General features: G+C 37.3%; 1 protein-coding gene across 4 annotated transcripts in view; it reads right to left on the bottom strand.

The window, feature by feature from the left end:
• The window catches only part of ANGPT1 (angiopoietin 1), a 475,361-nt gene that overhangs the window by 297,305 nt on the left and 159,573 nt on the right, over nucleotides 1-18,483 (bottom strand). For all 4 annotated transcript variants that reach the window (XR_015140625.1, XR_015140626.1, XM_086336288.1 and 1 more), the window contains exon 2: nucleotides 3,653-3,897. Coding sequence is in view for 2 of the 4 variants with exons in the window: in XM_086336288.1 (XP_086192414.1) it covers nucleotides 3,653-3,897 (245 nt within the window). In the remaining 2 variants the exon portion in view is untranslated. The remainder of the gene's footprint in view (nucleotides 1-3,652; nucleotides 3,898-18,483) is intronic.

Below are 18,483 nucleotides of genomic sequence, written 5' to 3' on the forward strand. Positions count from 1 at the left end.
CCTGCCAGGCTCCTCTGTCCACGGGGATTCTCCAGGCAAGAATACTGAAATAGGTTGCCCTCCTCCAGGAGATCTTTCCAACCCAGGGGTTGAACTCAGGTCTCCAGCATTGCAGATAGATTTTTTACCATCTGAGCCACCAGGGAAGCCCTTGCTATCATTAATATGTTTCAGATAACTGTATGCTAAATCCTAATTCTCTGAAGCAAAGAATACAGTATTCAAGTAGAGAATGTTGTTAGTCAAAAAGTGCAGTCAAAAAATAACTTATCCAAGCACTTTATTAAAAGTGTTTCATTTATTAATATTCTGATGACAATTCATAACTGAATTTTATACTAACAATCAATTCATTAATTTTAGTTAGTGTGAAATAGTATAGTAGATAGATCTTTGCTCTCTGTTACAAGGCATGTTTTTAACTCAATTTACTTATACTTTCAATCAAAAAAAAAGAAAAGACACCATTTGGCAAAGGTAAACAGACTTTCTAAGCATTCTCCCAATACATTTTAAATACACGTATTTGTGAACTTGAGGTATATGAGAGAAAGAAAACAACAGTTCAAGAAGCACAGGATGTGGAATAGACATTCAACAATAGAGATTTCTGTGTCATAGGAGAGTAAAAAGGAATCACAAAAAAAGCGGCAAAGATACAAAGGCCTTTTGTACTTATCTTTACTATCCTAAGATCTGGTCACTCTCAGGTATTAGTATGGTTTGTTAATAATTCTGAAAAGAGCCATATGGCAGAAGAAAGTCAAACCTAGACGGACAACCCAGGTGTTTCATCCAATAAAAATGTGACTTTTGAACATTTATGTATGTTGCTTTTCCTGATTTAAAAGTAAGGATGATGCTACAAACCTATCTCATGTTGGTATTAATCAACAAGCTATCATGGAAAGCTGATCTCCAAGAACTAAATCTGTCACATCAAGAGACCAGTAATGTAACAGTTCCAGCACTTATGATGACCAATACATTCTATGCCCCACTGCCCACCTTGCCTCTCATCTTATTCAGTTACAAGACCAGAAAAGTTGAGGAATGAGATTGGGAAGTCTAAGTCTCATATATTGACTTATAGTGACAGCTAGTCTCTTGTGAAGAATATTTAAAAGAATCCAGTTTACCAAACATCAAGCAAGGTAATAGATTAACATAAATTATCATCAAGTTGCTGCTAGCATTGATAACATACATTTTGCATTAAAAAAAATTCCGAATAGTGATGACGTGAGCTGCATAATAATCACATGTTTGATGAATTATTCTGTTGAATAAATGGATGAATTACTTACACTTACACTGATAGCCTCAGGTTCTGCAGTGCATTACTTCTGATCCTAATACAACTACTGGGAATCAAAATAGAAGTAATACAAATTACAGTATTAAGTACACCAAATGGTTACAATAAAAAAGATTTCCATTTGAATTATCAAAATAAATACACTGCATGAAACTTAGAGCTTGAAGTATAGAAAACTTCTAATTAAGGGAAACTTATGAGAGCCTTTAGCAAGTTCTTTGCTGAATGCATTTATTTGGTTTCTTGATCCTCCAACCAATCGCATTAACAATGACAAAAGATATGCAAATTCAAACGGACAATTGTCAAGCCAAACTGCTCTGACTCAAACCAACAGAGACACTGTCAGCATATATTCTGCTTGATTCATGCTAGCAAGGGTCAGTTTAACCAAAAGACATGTTCATAGTTATGCTTGGCTATAATCTGAAAACTACGCCATAATCTTGACCAAAAATAATACAAACAAAAATCAAATGTATTTCAAACATTAATATATGAAGCATGTGCATGATTTAAATCCAGTAGAATCATGTCTGTATCCTGTTACTGTTGAATAACTGCATAACAACAACAAAAATATGCATTTTCATGCTTAAATCATCATTTGGATTGTATATTTTAAGCAAACAAAATATTACATTTTTGGTAAAACAACTCATTGAAGACAATTTGGGACTAAATTTCCCTCTCCACCTTTCTCAATGAATCCAAACTAATTTATAATGATTAAATTCTCATTCAAAACTGTATGAACAGTATACTGAGAATAATAATAAGCTATTCAACCAAATTCATTTATTCATGATGGAAATAAGTTTTGTGAAAGGAAAAAAGAAATCCTATTATAAACTGCTGTTGTAATTAGTGTCTGAAATTTAAGCTACATTTAATTAGTGCCTGAAATTTAAGCCATGTTATCAAAAGACTTCAGAATTGTTTGTTTTCTATTATTTTGCCTATCGATGTATTTTTTTCACCTGTAATCTACAATAGGAAGATTAACTAAAATTCCAAGGCTGGAAACTCTAAAACTATGAAGTTTTAGTTAACTTGTCAAATAAAATAACAGTGATCTTAGTTCAGTCCCTAGTGGACAAAAGTAAAATAACTATTACTTGGCATGATTCAGCAGGAGGTGATCTAAGTGAGTGTGACCACACAGGAACAAAAAAGAGCATTTGTCCTTTCCCTATCTTTTATCTTCTTAAAGGGTTTGTTCTGTTAACAGACTAACATAAAGACGACTAGACTGCTTGTGTTCCTAACCATGCACATCAAGTGAATTTTTAGCAAAGATCCCTGGGGGAGAAGCTTTCCACAAATGGGACACTGACATTGTCACCCTTCCAGTGACACATTTGAACACACTTGTTATCTGCTGCTTACTTGTTACACAATTAAACAGAGAGCAAAGAGGGAAGGAATTTCAGAAAGTGTGTTATTTTTCATTGGCATATTTTCAACAAAAACTTTTAAATGGTTTATAGAGAAATAACTAAATATGATGCTTGATTTTTGCAAATTAGGATTCAGTGCATACTCAACATTAACACTTATCTGGATCCCCACATTGCACTGTGTGTGACGATAATGTCTTGAGGAAAGAGGCACTTTAGGGACATAGCAAAATTTACATGTCATGTTCAGCCCAAAGCTGCAGGTGCATGTCTTTTCACAGTGGGCAAACAACCTCTTCCTAATGAATTCACATTCAAATATATTTTCCTGATTTTTTTCTCAAGGACAGAAGAAATATATGACAGAAATCAGTCCTTTACTATTGTACTAGTTGCTGAAACTGTTTCCTTTACATACTTATTCAATTTCTTCAATCAAATATCATACTTTGTATTTATCTACATTTTATATTAACTTTACTAGAGGTTGAAAAATAAGTATCTGGTGATGACTTTCTGTCCTAGCTGCACAAAATTTCAGGGTGTAAAATTGATTTGATCCTGATAGTACTGTTGTTATTTAATTTTTTCACCAACTTACTCAAAACATACATGCTTTGTTTTTTTTTTAAGTTGGGCTTTGACAGTCAGAAAAACTCAAGCTAAATTTTAAATAAGAGAAAACCAAAAATGTCACAAAATGTGCCAGTGTTAGGCACACAAATGGGGTGCCACCATACCTCAGAAGCACAAGCCTACAAAACGTTGGCTCACCCCCTTAAGTCACAGGGAGAGAGCCGTCTTGCATTTGCAAACACTGCCCCCCTGGAGCAAAAGGTAAACACACAAATGGCCCCCTAAGGAACTCTAAGTTAGTTGCAGCGGGAGAACAGAAAAGGCTCCGTGGAATTAGAAACTGAAAGCGTTCACTTACTTTTTGCAGCCACTGAGTATAATTTTCCATCACATGCTCCAGATGTTGAAGTTTCTGGGAAGAGAAATCCTGTTCCACGTGTGGAGCATCTCTCTGCAGAGCGTTTGTGTTGTACTGGTCTGTCGTACTCTCACGACAGTTACCGTCGTGTTCTGGAAGAATGAAAGTGTAGGCACATTGCCCATGTTGAATCCGGTTATATCTTCTCCCACCGTTTTCTGGACTTCGGCGCTGGTTGCTGCACCCTATGTGAGTCAGAATAGCAGCGAGGAAAGCAAAGGAAAGGAAAACTGTCATTGTACTGCCGGCACTCTCTTTCCGTGCCTCTCGCAAAACTCGCTCCTTTCTTCTGACCTTTAGTTCTTTATTTCAGGTAAAACTGCTTGTTTGTTTGACTTTTCCCTTTCAAAGAAAGTTTTGTAGAAGAATCACAGAAAACTAGCCATTTTTAGCTTTGTTCTAAAATGGTATTTTTTTTTTTTTTAATTTCACCGTAATGATAGTTTCCTTAGTTAAAAACTTGAGATATTTATTGCATAGTAGCTGAGATTTATTGTTTCCTCTCGGTGTAACCGTTCAGCGTGGAGCCTGCCTGAGTCAGCTGCGTGTACATATTCTAGACCCTTTCCTCTACCCTATCTGCTGCAGATCTGCTATTTTCTCCCAGACCTCAGTGAGTTTTATTAAGGTTGCACATCCAAGCCAAGCTGGAAGCAGGCAGCCTTTCACAAGATGACTTGACAAGAATGCATGAGTGTGCCCCTATGCTAAGGATTGCTGATGGCTTGAAGCGGCTGGATCGTCTTACAAATTGGCTAGATGCGCATGACCTCGATCGTGTATGGCCCTCCCGCCCCTTCCGCAGACAATTGCCTTGAGCCTTTAGCAGATTCACTGCAAATCAATAAATAGAGCAGTCCACCTTAATACACTTTTGGTGTGTATGCTGACCTACTAAAATCTAGCAAACTAGAAGTATGTCTTTAAAGTTTTACTTGATTGGGGAACCTGAAGAAGAAAACTGGCATAGTTTCCAAGAAAATTATTTTTTACAGTGGATGATGAATCTGTACAATTATTAATTTTTAAAAAAAAAATAATTCTTTACTCTGGGGAAAAAGACATTAAAACCATTTTTAGAGATGGCATTTATTCACTTAGAATTTCAGGAAATTATCAGGAAGGGTCAAATTAGCAAAATATTTCATAATGTCACTCAAAGGAATATAGCATGTGCATATTAAGTAGAATAATTTTAGTATTTTCTGAGATATAAATTTTAAATAAAACTGGCTCCCCAGTCAGAATGCAGCCCTGTGTGTTCTGTGTACATAAATTGAGCAACTTCCTTACAAAAACACTGTGGTTACCATTTAAGACAGTGGCCTGAGAATTATTAATTCCTGTGGTACATCCCAATCATATATTTCACAAGGGCCTCTTTGGTACTGCAATGACTATCTTTAATGCTGGTATGGAAGTTCTACATAAATTCTCCCATGGCTGCACAGGAAAACTGTCTGAGAACAAACAGATCAGGTGTGTTAACGAGACAGCATAGGGCTGTCTGGGAGAAATCTCTGCTTCTATTAAGTACGAAATAAAAAGTATCAGAAGATGATTTCTTAAATGTAGGGTGTAAGCATTTGAACAAACATTTGAACATAAAGAACAGGTGATAATTATAGAATTAATTTTACAGCACTGAGATCTTTACTAGCTCTGTGTAGAAAACATGAATTATAAGCAAAGGCTTTCACCAAGAACTGGGAGGGATTTTGGGGAATGGAGTTTCCCAACTGCAATCATGGTGTGAAAACAGAAGCCACAGATGTTGACTCTCATGTCCTGGAATGGAGGCAGAAGGCAGTAGATGAAGAGCGGTAAGGGTTAGAGACTGATGTGTGGAAAGAAGTTAAAGGCGAGTGCAAAACAAATTTCAGAAATAATGTGATTTACTTGGGGGGAAACGGTGCCAAGATTTATCAGTCCTTTCCACACAAAATAACAAATTTCTGAACTGACAGATACAGGAGCAAGTAATACCAAACATAGCAATAGTCTGTGAACCGCCTTTGTGGCCTCTTCCTGATATTGCCCTGTCTCCTTGTTGGCTACGCTACTCATATGCCATAATAAGAATGACACTTGCTGAGAACTTACTATATTCCAGGCCAGGCTAAGCACTCCTTACACACAATCTTATTCAACTATCCCAACAAACCGAAGACATGAATATTACCTTTGACTCTATTTTTATCAATAGGAAAACTGAATCAAAGGCTAGTCAGCCACAAGTCACACAGCCAGCAAACAATGGTGCCAATAGTGAACTCTAGCCAACTGATTCCAACCTTATGCTTCTAACCCCACACCAGCCAAAGGATTTCCAAAAGGGCTCCAGCTGCACTGATTCACAGTTATAAAGCAGGTTAAGTGATCATACTTAGAAGGAAAAAAACTGATTAAAAGCCATTTTATACTACTAAGGTGGTTTAATCCTTTTCTGTGCCCCCAAAAAACAAAACATACAAAGTGACAGGTAACCCATGAAATTGAGTTTTTAAGGGCCCACAGGGACAAAGTGCACCAGCAGAGCACAAATTGTCTGAGAACATTTTCCAACATTACGGGCTTCAAAATTATCCCTGGAGGTGATCGTGCCCGCGCCCGCGCCCGGCGTGTGGGTGGAGGCGCGCTTCTGCGCGCGCGCGCAGGGGAGAGGCCAGCCCCGCCGGCCGTTGTGGGCTTCGACTGGAGGGGCGGGAGGGTCACCTGCGAGCGTCTGCGACGCCCGCCAAAAAAAAAAAAAGAAAATTATCCCTGGAAGGAAAAGAGTCCAAAACCAACACCTCTAAGTGCTTCATTAAGAACTAAATACAGTCGAATATCCTCAGAAGATACACAAAAGAGTACTGAAGTGTCTATTAAAGTGTTTCTATGTTTTGTATCAGCAAGAATTGTTAAAATTTTGCTCTTCCGTGTGTGTGTCTGTCTGTCTGTCTGTCTGAGTGTATCTACATGTGTCTGTTCACTTAAACTTTTACAATCTGAACAAATGAAAAGAAGCAATGTACAACTTTCTGAGGGAAAAGTAGACAACTAAGAAACATAAAAAACAAAAAATTTTAAAAGGAAGAGACAGAGAAATAGTAAGAGAGTGATTTATTTTCCAGAAAAATAAGCAAACAAACAAAAAACCCATAACACTGGAAGCACTGATGCCAATCCAGAAAAAAAAGTTTAGAATCAATTTCAAGCAACTTGAAAACACAGGAACATGCAAAATTGGACTTGCATTTTGGGACTTCAGCTGAGCAGACCCTGGGTGCATTAGAAGATCCTAATGGCATGCCATAAAGACCATAGTTTTGGGGGACTTAATCTAACTGGTAGCAATATTATTTTTTGTTGCTGAACATATTCAGAAATGATACAATTTACAAGACTTTAGAATTTAAGAGGTAACATGAAACCCAGCCCCATTTTTTCACTTCCACTCAAAAAAGTTTTGAATACTGAAGGAGCTTAATCTTAAAAGTCCTGTATCTTTTATTTGCATGACTGGAATTCTGGAATAGGGAGGTATATGCTCTAAGGTTCAATCTCATATTTACAATAGTCCCAGGAAATGTTAGGCTCATCCGGAACTTTCCAGTGGGACAGGGAATATCACTTACATGGGGAATTGATGGCCCTAAATCTGTCCTAAGGACAAGTCTTTACTACTTCTTTACTACACTTTAATTTCTCCAGGCATAATAATTGGCTTTCTCCAATGTATTTCAATAACCTTCTCTTCTTGTTTCCATGGCACTTCCCACACTGCTTTCTAATTATTTCTTTTTTTGGTCTGTATCCCCTCTAGCTGGGAGGTCATAAAGTCATCTCCTCATTGCCATCATTGATTCTCCAGTGCTTACCATCCCCTTTAGTTGAAGGAATGAAAAAATTAAAGAAATGAGTGAATGAACTGATTAATTACTTAGTATCTACTACATGGCTGACCACATCTGCTGTATTTACTGCATGAGTTTGCCTACAGTCAGGATGAAACTGAAGTTATTTTAAAAAAATGAGTTAGGCATAAGAACATGATAAAATAATAATGCATAACATTTGTAATCCTTAAAAATTAATTTCATCTTTTAATATCTACACACTCCCATAATTACACATTTTATTCCCATTTTGCAGATAAGAAAACTACAGTATATAGAGGTTAACTGCCCAGTATCTCTGATCTCCTTTGCAGCAGAACAGGAATTTGATCCTCAGTCCATCTAACGCCAGAACCCATACTCACATTCCTCTGAACTATAATGTCTCCAACAATATCTGAGTACTACGAAATGGAGAGAAAACATTTCTTAAATTTAGGGGACAGAAGTAGCATGGCTTCTATAGTTAAGAGAGGACTCTTCCTCTTCCTAGCCACAGCCTTCATGAATTCATGTTATGGTTTTCCAAAACAGAGCTAATTTTAACCTAGGGTGCACCAATACAGTTGTGTCATCTGCTAACAAATACCCAGTCTGATTGTTCTGGTTGTATCTTGAGTCCATTCTTAATGACCAGTTCTGTTATATACCATGATTATCATGCTCTAAAACAAAATTATTTCTCAAAAACACCATTAAAAACTCTTTTAGTATTCATAGGACTCCTGTGACAGCAAAAAAATGGGAAAGCATTATTCCTCCTTGCATACTAAGCACACTGTCATTCAGCACATGTTCTAGGACTATATTCTATATTCTGTGTGCTCAGTTGCTAAAGTCATGTCCAACACTTTGCAAACCCGTGGACTGTATCCCACCAGATTCCATGGGATTTTCTAGGCAAGAATACTAGAGTGGGTTGCCATTTCCTCCTCCAGGGGATCTTTCCAAGCCAGGGATAGAACCAGCATCTCCTGCATTGGCAGGTGGATTCTTTACCACTGAGCCCCCTGGGAAGCTCTGTGGCTCTGATCTTGCACTTTTAGGGCTCAAGAATATCAGCAGGGCTATGATACTGGCAGCTATGCTTACAAGGAGAGCACTTGGCTGAAAATCTTGGAGTCAAGAGCCAAGATCACTTCAGGTGACTGTGTCAGCATCAGGCCTGTTCACAACAGATGGAAAAACCACAAGGGGCTGAACAGAAAAAAAAAAAAAAAGATGGAGAATATCACCTGAGGATTGACAGCACTTTGTAAGAACATGTGAAATATCATTTGGGAACTTTCAAACCAATAGAAAAGTCTTTGCAAAGAGGTGAGAACACTGCAGTGGGTAGGGGTGAGGAAGACACTGCAGTGGTGGAGACCTATAGATAGATGAAGAAATAAAAATTATTACATACGTATTCCTTGCCTTCTACTATGGAAAATGCTACGGAGATTCCTTAAAAAACTATGACTAAATCTACTATATGACCCAACCATCCTACTACTTGGCATACACTCTGAGAAAACCAAAACTGAAAAGATACATGCATCCCAATGTTCACTGCAGCACCATTTATAATAGCTAGGACATGGAAGCAACCTAGATGTCCATCAACAGATGAATGGATAAAGAAGTTGTGGTACATATATATAATAGAATATTATTCAGCCATAAAAAGGAATGTGTTTGAGTCAGAGCAAATGATGTGAATCAACCTAGAATGCATCATACAGAGTGAAGTAAGTCAGAAAGAGAAAACCAAATACCATATATTAATGTGTATATATGGAATCTAGAAAGATAGTACTGATGAACTTATTTGCAGGGCAGCAATGGAGATGCAGACATAGAGAACAGACTTACGGACATGGCAGGGTGGGTAGGAAGGAAAGGGTAGGACTAACAGAAAGAGTAGCATGGAAACATATATACTAACATATGTAAAATAGATAGCTAGTGGGAATTTGCTGTATGACTCGGGCAACTCAAACCTGGGCTCTGTGACTACCTAGAGGGGTGTGGGATGGGGTGGGATGGGGCAGGGAGGTTCAAGAGGGAGTGGATATATGTATACCTATAACTAATCCATGTTGATGTATGACCGAAACCAAGACAATATTGTAATTATCCTTCAATTAAAAAAAATAAAGACAACAATATCCCCTGCCTTCTAATGAGAAAAGTTCCTGATAACTGGTGGGTGCGCTTCTTGTTAAATCAGCTATGAGACAGAATTATTTTTTTCTACCAAGGAAAGGAGAGAGAGGACTCAAGGAAAGATTTGGAAATGGAGGACTGGAGCTAAAGAGGTTTAGAGAAGAGTCAAAAGAAAGAGGATACTTGTGGCTGTGTGGCTATCAGAATCTTGGAGAGAGATAACAAGTAGGGAGATTTGGAGGGGAACAGTGTTTTCCTGTGAGGGAAAAAAAAAAATCTCTTATCATTTTCAGTAAAATACATGCTTTGGGGCAAGTGACTTCTTTAGGGTGCGTGAGAAGAATCACTGGTCCTTGCTGCATATATAGAAATAACTAACCTCTGGGTTTCTTAGATTGTTAATGCTGACCCAAGGACTTATTTCCTGTTGGTCTTTAACATTAGATTAGAGCCTCCCTAGGTCTATATCTGTCTTTTTGATCACTCTATACCTTTTTCCTGGCACACAGAAAGCAACTGACAAATATCTGTCATACAGCTGACTGTCTCACTGACTCATTCACTTACATTCATGATGATGAGATATGAATACATAGAAGAATGGCCCTTCCCTGGAGGTTTTCATGCACTGATCTTGCCTAGCACCGCCGCCCCCCGCCCACCCCCCACCCCACCCAAACTTCACTTTCTGGAGAGCCACATAAGAGACTCAGAGTCTGTAGATTTCAAAGCAAATCCCAGAAATGGCAGTGGAATAGTATCTAACAATCCTGGCCACTCATGGGCATTGCCGTGGTGGAGGAACCATTCAAGAAACACTGCAGAAATAGTTTCCAGTGTGAGGTTACTTGTTAACTCTACAACAGAGATAACTTCTCTGTTGGACCCAAGTCAGAAAAGTAAACAAACAGCTGGAGACTGTACCAAGTAAAAATACAGATGCCAACATTCCCCTCATACCAGAATGGAGAAAGATTTCCATTGAAGACCCAGTGAAATGAGATTTTATTACAGGAAAAAGCATATAAACCACTTTCCTTTACTGTCTCCTTCTTTCTTTTTTTTACCCTATAGAAGTCTTGATTCCTACATGAGAGAAAAACACAAAGGTCTTTCTGCCTTAATCTTTTCTAAATTCAGGAACAAATATGTATTTTATATGTTCTCAGAAACTAAGAAATAGCGTGTATTTGAAATGAATGGCTGAAATCACCATTTGAAGACTCCTACATCCAAGGGCTGTTAGACTGTGGCTGGCTAATCCATGCAGCCAAGGCTGATAAATTCCATCCACCGAGCAGTGACTTGAAGATACAGGACTTTTTGTGATTTTGTGTTTGCCATTAGAGAGTTTTGACAACCTCTACTCATCACAGGTAGAGAAAAAAATAAAAAAGGTTCAGTCACTTATTTCAGGTAAATAAGATCCCTGAACTTTTCTGTAATCTATCATTCTTTGATTTTTAGTCTTCCATTCTTACTTTGTGTTAATCTAATCATTTCTTTTTTCTCCTGCCAAATTGGATGAATTGTTCCATAGAAGTTAAGGTAGGAGACAGATTGCTTTATTTTTGTTTTTGTATATTTCTTTTTTTATGCTGTTAAACAAGATTGGATTGCATTGGACAAGATGTTTAATTAGCCTAAGCTCAATGTCCTCATCCATAAAATAAGGATGATAATATAGTACGACTTGTATAAGGTAGACTTGAAATCTTCCTAGGTGGCGCTAGTGGTGAAGAACCCACCTGCCAATGCAGGAGACCCAAGAGACAGGGTTCGATCCCTGTTGAAAAGATATACTGGAAGACGAAAGAGCAACCCACTTCAGTATTCTTGCCTGGGAAATCCCATGGACAGAGAAGCCTGACAGGCTATAGCCCACAAGATTACAAAGAGTCAGACATGAGTGAGCACATGTATGCACGTGGAAAATTAAATAAGATAATGCATACAAAGTACTGAGCAAAGTGTCTGGAGCCTATCTAGCGCTCTAAATATTAGTTCTTGTTGTTTCTAAGTGTGAGTTCTCTTTCTTGCATTCAAAAATGTTTCTGTTTTTAAACTTGCTTAATTAAATCCTACAACCTAACTTCACCCCCTATCATTTCATCTTAGTTCTTTAAAAATCACTTCTGTGTTGGTTTAGTCACTAAGTCATATTCGACTCTTGTAACCCATGGACTGTAGCCTGCCAGGCTCCTCTGTCCATGGGATTCTCCAGGCAAGAATACTGGAGTGGGTTGCCATTTCCTTCTCCAGGCGATCTTCCCGACCCAGGAACTGAACCTGTGTCTCCTGCATTACAGGCTGATTCTTTACCAACTGATCTACAAGGGAAGCCCAATTAACTTCATCCCTTATCATTTCAACTTAATTGTTTAAAATCACTTCTGAACGTCTTAAAAATCAGAATATTTAAGAGGTATACATTAATACAGGTCGGTGATCATGTTTACAATGATAGTTCATATAAACAGTTCTGGTTTCCTTGAGGGCAGCGACTTCAGTGTTCTTCCTCACTGCCACATGACGTGCACCTGAAGCAGTTAACCAATGGACACAAAACAGGTGCTCAATAAATATTTTTTGAATGAATGAAACAAGTTGGAAACAACTTAGTAAGAATATAATACTTCACAGAGACACTAGTAAGGCAGAATTATAAACCAGTCACATTTAGTAGTAGGATAAGAATCTTATTCCCTGGGAACCATGGTAGCACTGAGGATGCCATTTATGGCTTCATCACCATGACTTGTTATCCAAGTCATTTTTGGCCAATTCAACTAAATGACTTCATTTTCAAGAGCTTCTTTTATTACTAGACTTGTGGCATATATCACCCCATTCTGTTTCCTGGGATGGGGAGATAAAGTAGCAAGTGTTTGCTTCTGATAAAATGAAAAAGAACTGAAACATTCCACTATTAATCTTACATGAAATATACATGACTTGCACAACAGTAAAGAAAATCTTATCTTGTCTATTTTTTCCTCCAACACTAATTTGCTTCTCCTCAGGATCTAATCAGATAAGGAATTTGGCAATTAAATTAGAAAATAAATTCCAGTGGTATATAAAACCTGTGAAAATATAATGGCTTTAACCATAAGTTGATAAGCAAAGACTGGTCATTTTAATGGTAATTTTAAATGAAGCACCCATCAAATCTGAAAAATTTACACTTTATTTTTCACTGAATATGTGTGTTGGTTCTTCCTTCTTTATCTTTCTCTTATAATTAGCAAAAATATTTAAAAGGGAGAATTGTGGCAAAGAAAGGCTACAGTAGAAGACAATCATACAATAAACCCTGGAGAAGGAAACGACAACCCATTCCAGGATTTTTGCCTGGGAAATCTCATGGACAGAGGAGCCTGGAAGGCTACAGTCCATGGGGTCACATAAGAGTCAGATACAACTTAGTGACTAAACAACAATACATGAATGAAAGACTGGAAAGGACTGCCATAGCCATTTCACTCTCTATTGCTAAATGTATAGATGGATATACAGAAACAATATACAGATGGATCACTATTAGCTCCTGAGGCACCAAACAGCCTGCATATTTTGCAAAAAATTTCCCAAACCTATCATATTCACCTTCATTGTATTTATCAAAACTGCTTACATTTTCCTTCTACTATTGTTTACCTAATAGTTCCCTTTACTTCATATTTTAAGCTTTCTATGCATTTTAGATTTACCTTAAACAAGAGTATCTGAGAAAATAAGCATGTGTGCTTTTTCCTAATGTATATTAAAAGAAACACTGAATATTAAAAGAAACGCTGAATATTAAAATAAGCATCTGTCCATTCATACCCATCAAATAATTCATATCCCCAGTCGAATTTGTATCACACACTTTGGGAAAAAAGACTAAGTGTTAAAACAGCAGAGTCATCCCCTACAAGATGAATGAAACGATACCTCCTGTCACTGTATCTATGCAAAAGACTATTGTAGCAGTTTACCTTACAATATCTATCTGCAACTATCTATGCTGCAGTCCGTCAAGATCAGTTTGCATCATGTCCAGAGTATTTGGGGGATTGTTTCCATTTTGCTGTCCAATAAAAAATACAAAAAGAAAAGCTTCTTTTTTTTTTTTGGAAATAGAGGTTTCTGCACGTACATGGCCCGAGAGCAGGTAAAGGACTTCCAGTCAGGAAGTCACGGCAGGGGACTGGCAACAGCCCTATTTGTAAGGCTGTCCACTGACAGAAACGCCCAACTGAAGGTTTGAAATAGAAACTAATGATTGACCAGGAGTTTCAACAGCTCTTCTCTTGATTCTGGCAATGGAAATAAAAGAGAAGTTATCCAGTGTTTGAAGAGTAAATCTTCACTCTTTTTCAGTCTTGTATTCAGAAGAGTGTTGAGGAAATAGTAAACAAATTTCTTCTCAATAGTTGCATTCCCCTTGGAGAATTTACATTCCTTCCTGACATACCGCAAAGAGCTATAAAAACACGTCAGTTCAAAAGACGAAAAGGAGAGTTAATATTTAAAGGAGCACCTAGCAATCAATTACTCTCAGTTTAATAATAGTTAACATTTATTGAGTACCTATGATATGTCCAGGACTGTGCTAATCATTGTACTTGAATTATCTGTTCTATTACAATCACAACAACCCAATATGTAGGGAACTTTTATTACCATCATTTTTCAAAGGAAAACAAACAGAGAGGTTTCTGACAGGACTCAAACCCAGGGTTCTCTGACTCCAGAAATGAAGCTTTTTAACCATTACATATGTATAAACCCTCATTCAGTTCTTGGAAAGCCTCAGTTGAATCCCCAATTAATTATCTTCTTGATTTTTAACATATATTTCTTTATTTGTTAAACCACTAAGAAGCACAGAACTTGATAGCCAGTTAGACCAAAGGACAGCTATAATAGTGGAAAATGAAAGTTATCAAGAAAACTTAAAAAGTATATTTATTGTATGTCAATCACTTCACATATGTTATCAAATTTAACCCTCAAAATAAATATATAATATCCATTTCACAGATAAAGAAACCGGAGATTTAAAAAATAAGGAATTTGACCAAAGTTATAAGCAGTATTTTAACCAGGCATTCTGACTCTACAGTCCATCATCTTAACATGCTGAAGGACTTTCTCTAATATAAGTGAAAACAATCATTTTTAGGGTATTTATATGGAGTAATTCAACCAGTCCTCATCTTCACCAAGTAAAAAGGACAAGATTAACCCATCATCCTCAAAATTGAATCCTGAGCTGGCAGCATCAGCACCATCTGCAATCTTATTCATAATGTAAAATGTCAGGCCCTACCTAGAACTATTGAATCAGAAACCTGAGTGTGGCACCCAGCTTCTTTTTATCAAGCCTTGTAGGTAACTCTGCTGCTGCTGCTGCTGCTAAGTCGCTTCAGTCGTGTCCGACTCTGTGCGACCCCATAGACGGCAGCCCACCAGGCTCCCCCGTCCCTGGGGTTCTCCAGGCAAGAACACTGGAGTGGGTTGCCATTTCCTTCTCCAATGCATGGAAAGTGAAAAGGGAAAGTGAAGTCACTCAGTCGTGTCCAACTCTTAGTGACCCCATGGACTGCAGCCCACCAGGCTCCTCCGTCCACGGGATTTTCCAAGCAAGAGTACTGGAGTGGGGTGCCATTGCCTTCTCTGGTAGGTAACTCTAATACTCATCAACTTTGAGAACCAGTAGTTTGAATTATTTCTCCCTTACCCTGGCAACACCTTAGGATCACTTGAGAACTTTACATAAATAAGATGCTTGGGCTCGTTCCTAGAAATTCTGATTCAGTTGATCTGGGTGGCAGCATAGACAATGGTATTTTAGAAAATGTATCAGGTAGTTCTAATGTGCAGGATGGTTGAGAACCAATGGTTTAAAACTGAAAGAACTAACAAAGAAGAAAGGCCATGAAAGAGCTGGATTTGTTCTGTACAAAGAGTAAACTTGCTTGGATATGCCTAAAAACATTTCTGGAGAGCTCTTTAATTATAGGATTATAAAACAATGACCTTACTGCCTTTAAAGTGTTAGATATTTCATTTCTGAAGCATTTAAGGACACAAGGATGACCACATATTAAATAAACCGGGCCCAAGAGACTAAGCACCTCCATGGTTCATATTATTTTGTTGTTGTTAAAGTACTTTATCTCCTAAATTTATGTTTTCAAAGCTTTTAAAGAATAAAATGTTTATATCTTGATCACTCATAAGCAGTATGTCGACTCTCATTTAATAATTTACAATTGCTCTTATGATGACATTTTATCTCCAATTTCACAAAGCGTTCTTGTTTGTTCCTCCCAAAATAAGCAGTCAGTGCCTGTGTTAATTGTCTCTAACTGCTCCAATATCTGATTCACCTGGGATGAATGAACAACTGGGAAAACTGCAGTGACACGTCATCTTCCTCAAATAAATTACAAAAGCTTTAGAGTTAATGGCTGCAACCAATGATACATAGCCTGCAGGGATTCTACACCTTCCACAAGGAAACAACGAACTTTGGAAATAACTGTTTCCTTGCATCAAACTGCCACATGTCTATAACAACACTATGCCAAAATGTGGAAACAAGCTAACTGCCATTAACAGATAAACTATGGTACATCCTTACAATAGAGTATTACTCAGCTACAAAAAGGAATGAAGTATTGACACATACAACAGGGATGAACCTTGAAAACATTATGCTAGGAAGCCAGACACAAAAGGTCACGTATTGTATGATTTCACTTATATGAAATATCCAGAATAAGTAAATCCTTAGTAGACACAGTAAGTAGATAATGGTTTTCCAGGGACTGATGGCAAGGGGGAGTAGGGAGTGACTGCTTAATGAGTACAAGGTCTCCTTTCAGGTTGATAAAGTGTTTTCGACCTAGATAGACTGCATGGTAATGACTGCATGGCATTTTGAAAGTACTAAAAGCCAGAGTTGTACGCTTCAAATGGTTAATTTTAATGTTATGTGATTTCACCTCAATAAAAGGTAATTTTGAAAATAATTGGCACTACTCCACATTTGGCATCTGTGTCTTCTTTAGATTACTATGAAATGCATCAGAATAAAATATGTATTTTTTCACTTTTATTTTGAAATAATTATAAACAGGAAACTGCAAAGATAGTATAAGGAGGACCCACGTACTCTTCACTCAGTTTCCCTACTGGTCATATCTTATGTAATTATTCTGAATTGGACATTATTACAATGAGCATGTATAGTTCTTTTTTTAAGTTTTTCAACTTTTATTTTATATACAAAGATCTAGTATTGTTTCTGCATAACGTAGATGTGCTGGATGATCCATTTATTCACTTAGTAACTTAACTTCATTTAATGAAGTCCATGTTTTGTGTACTGGAAGAAGCACTGATGACACATATTGAGGCCATATTTCCAAATTAGACTCTGCCAGTTTGAGTAGACCTGGCAAGAATGAGAACCCTGGACAAATTTTCTCAGATGTCTCCAGTAGAGCTTCTGGTGACCCATGTTGCTCTCTTGGCTGCAAAGAGCAAAAGGAACAAGGGTGCATACACATGTGCTCTTCAAAATTTGGGGACACAGTTTACTAGAAGGCAGTGCTAGTTCGATATCATTTTTTTTTAATTGGGATATTCACTTTATTGTAGTAGTCTGGGATCAAAACTGCAATATAACCAAATTATACTTGTATTTCTTTTCTCCAGATGGGACAAATTTTATGGTTCAATTTACACCATCACCTCAGATGGTGTAAGAGCTAAACTTATCTGAAAGCAAATCTTTGCTGGGCTTTTTCTGTTTTATGTGTATAGACGCATATAGGGCTTCCCTGGTGGCTCAGATGGTAAAGAATCTGCCAGCAATGCAGGAGACAGGGGTTCGATCCCTGGGTTGGGAAGATCCCCTAGAACTTTTATATTTTTACATTTTACATTTAAATGTACTAATATTTTGTGTTAATTTTTATATAACGTGTGAGGTTTAAGTTGAAACAGTGTTTGTTTGTGGATAGCCAACTGCTCCAGCACCATTTATTGAGAAGATTATTTATCTTTCACTGAATTACCTTTAGAAAAAAAATCAACTGGCTATATATGTCTGGGTTTATTTCTAAGTCCTTTCTTCTATCCCACTGATCTCTGTGCCTCTCCTTTAACCAGTTCCACTACAGTCTTAGTTTCTATAGTATATCATTCTTGAAGTCAGGTGGAGTGATTCTTACCAATTTATTATTCTTTTTTAAAATTGTTTAAGCTAGTCTAGTTCCTTTGCTTTTCCATATAATTTTAGAATAACACTGCCTAGCTACATCTATAAAAAATCTTGCTGAGATATTTAGAGGTTCTGCATGTTAATCCGGGGAGAACTGACATGTTTACAATGCTTTACTATATTGAGACTTTAAATCCATGGACATGGTTTGTCTTTCCATTTTAGATCTTTTATTTCTTTCATCAGTGTTTTATAGTTTTCAGCATACAAGTACTGCATATTTTATTAAATTTATATCTATTTAAGTTTTTGAGTGGCTATAAATGGCATTTTTATTTAATTTGGGTTTCTATATTTTCATTGTTAGAATATAGAATTTTTTTTTTCTTTTTTTTTGGCTGCACCATGCAGCATGCAGAACTTCCCTGACCAGGGATCTAACCCACGCCCCCTGTAGTGGAAGTGCTGACTTTTAACCACTGGACCACCAGGGAAGTCTGATTTTTGAATGTTTATTT

Source organism: Bos grunniens, chromosome 14, assembly GCF_055505025.1.
Source record: "Bos grunniens cultivar Pamir isolate PY7600 chromosome 14, Bosgru_T2T1.0, whole genome shotgun sequence".
Taxonomy (NCBI): domain Eukaryota; kingdom Metazoa; phylum Chordata; class Mammalia; order Artiodactyla; family Bovidae; genus Bos; species Bos grunniens.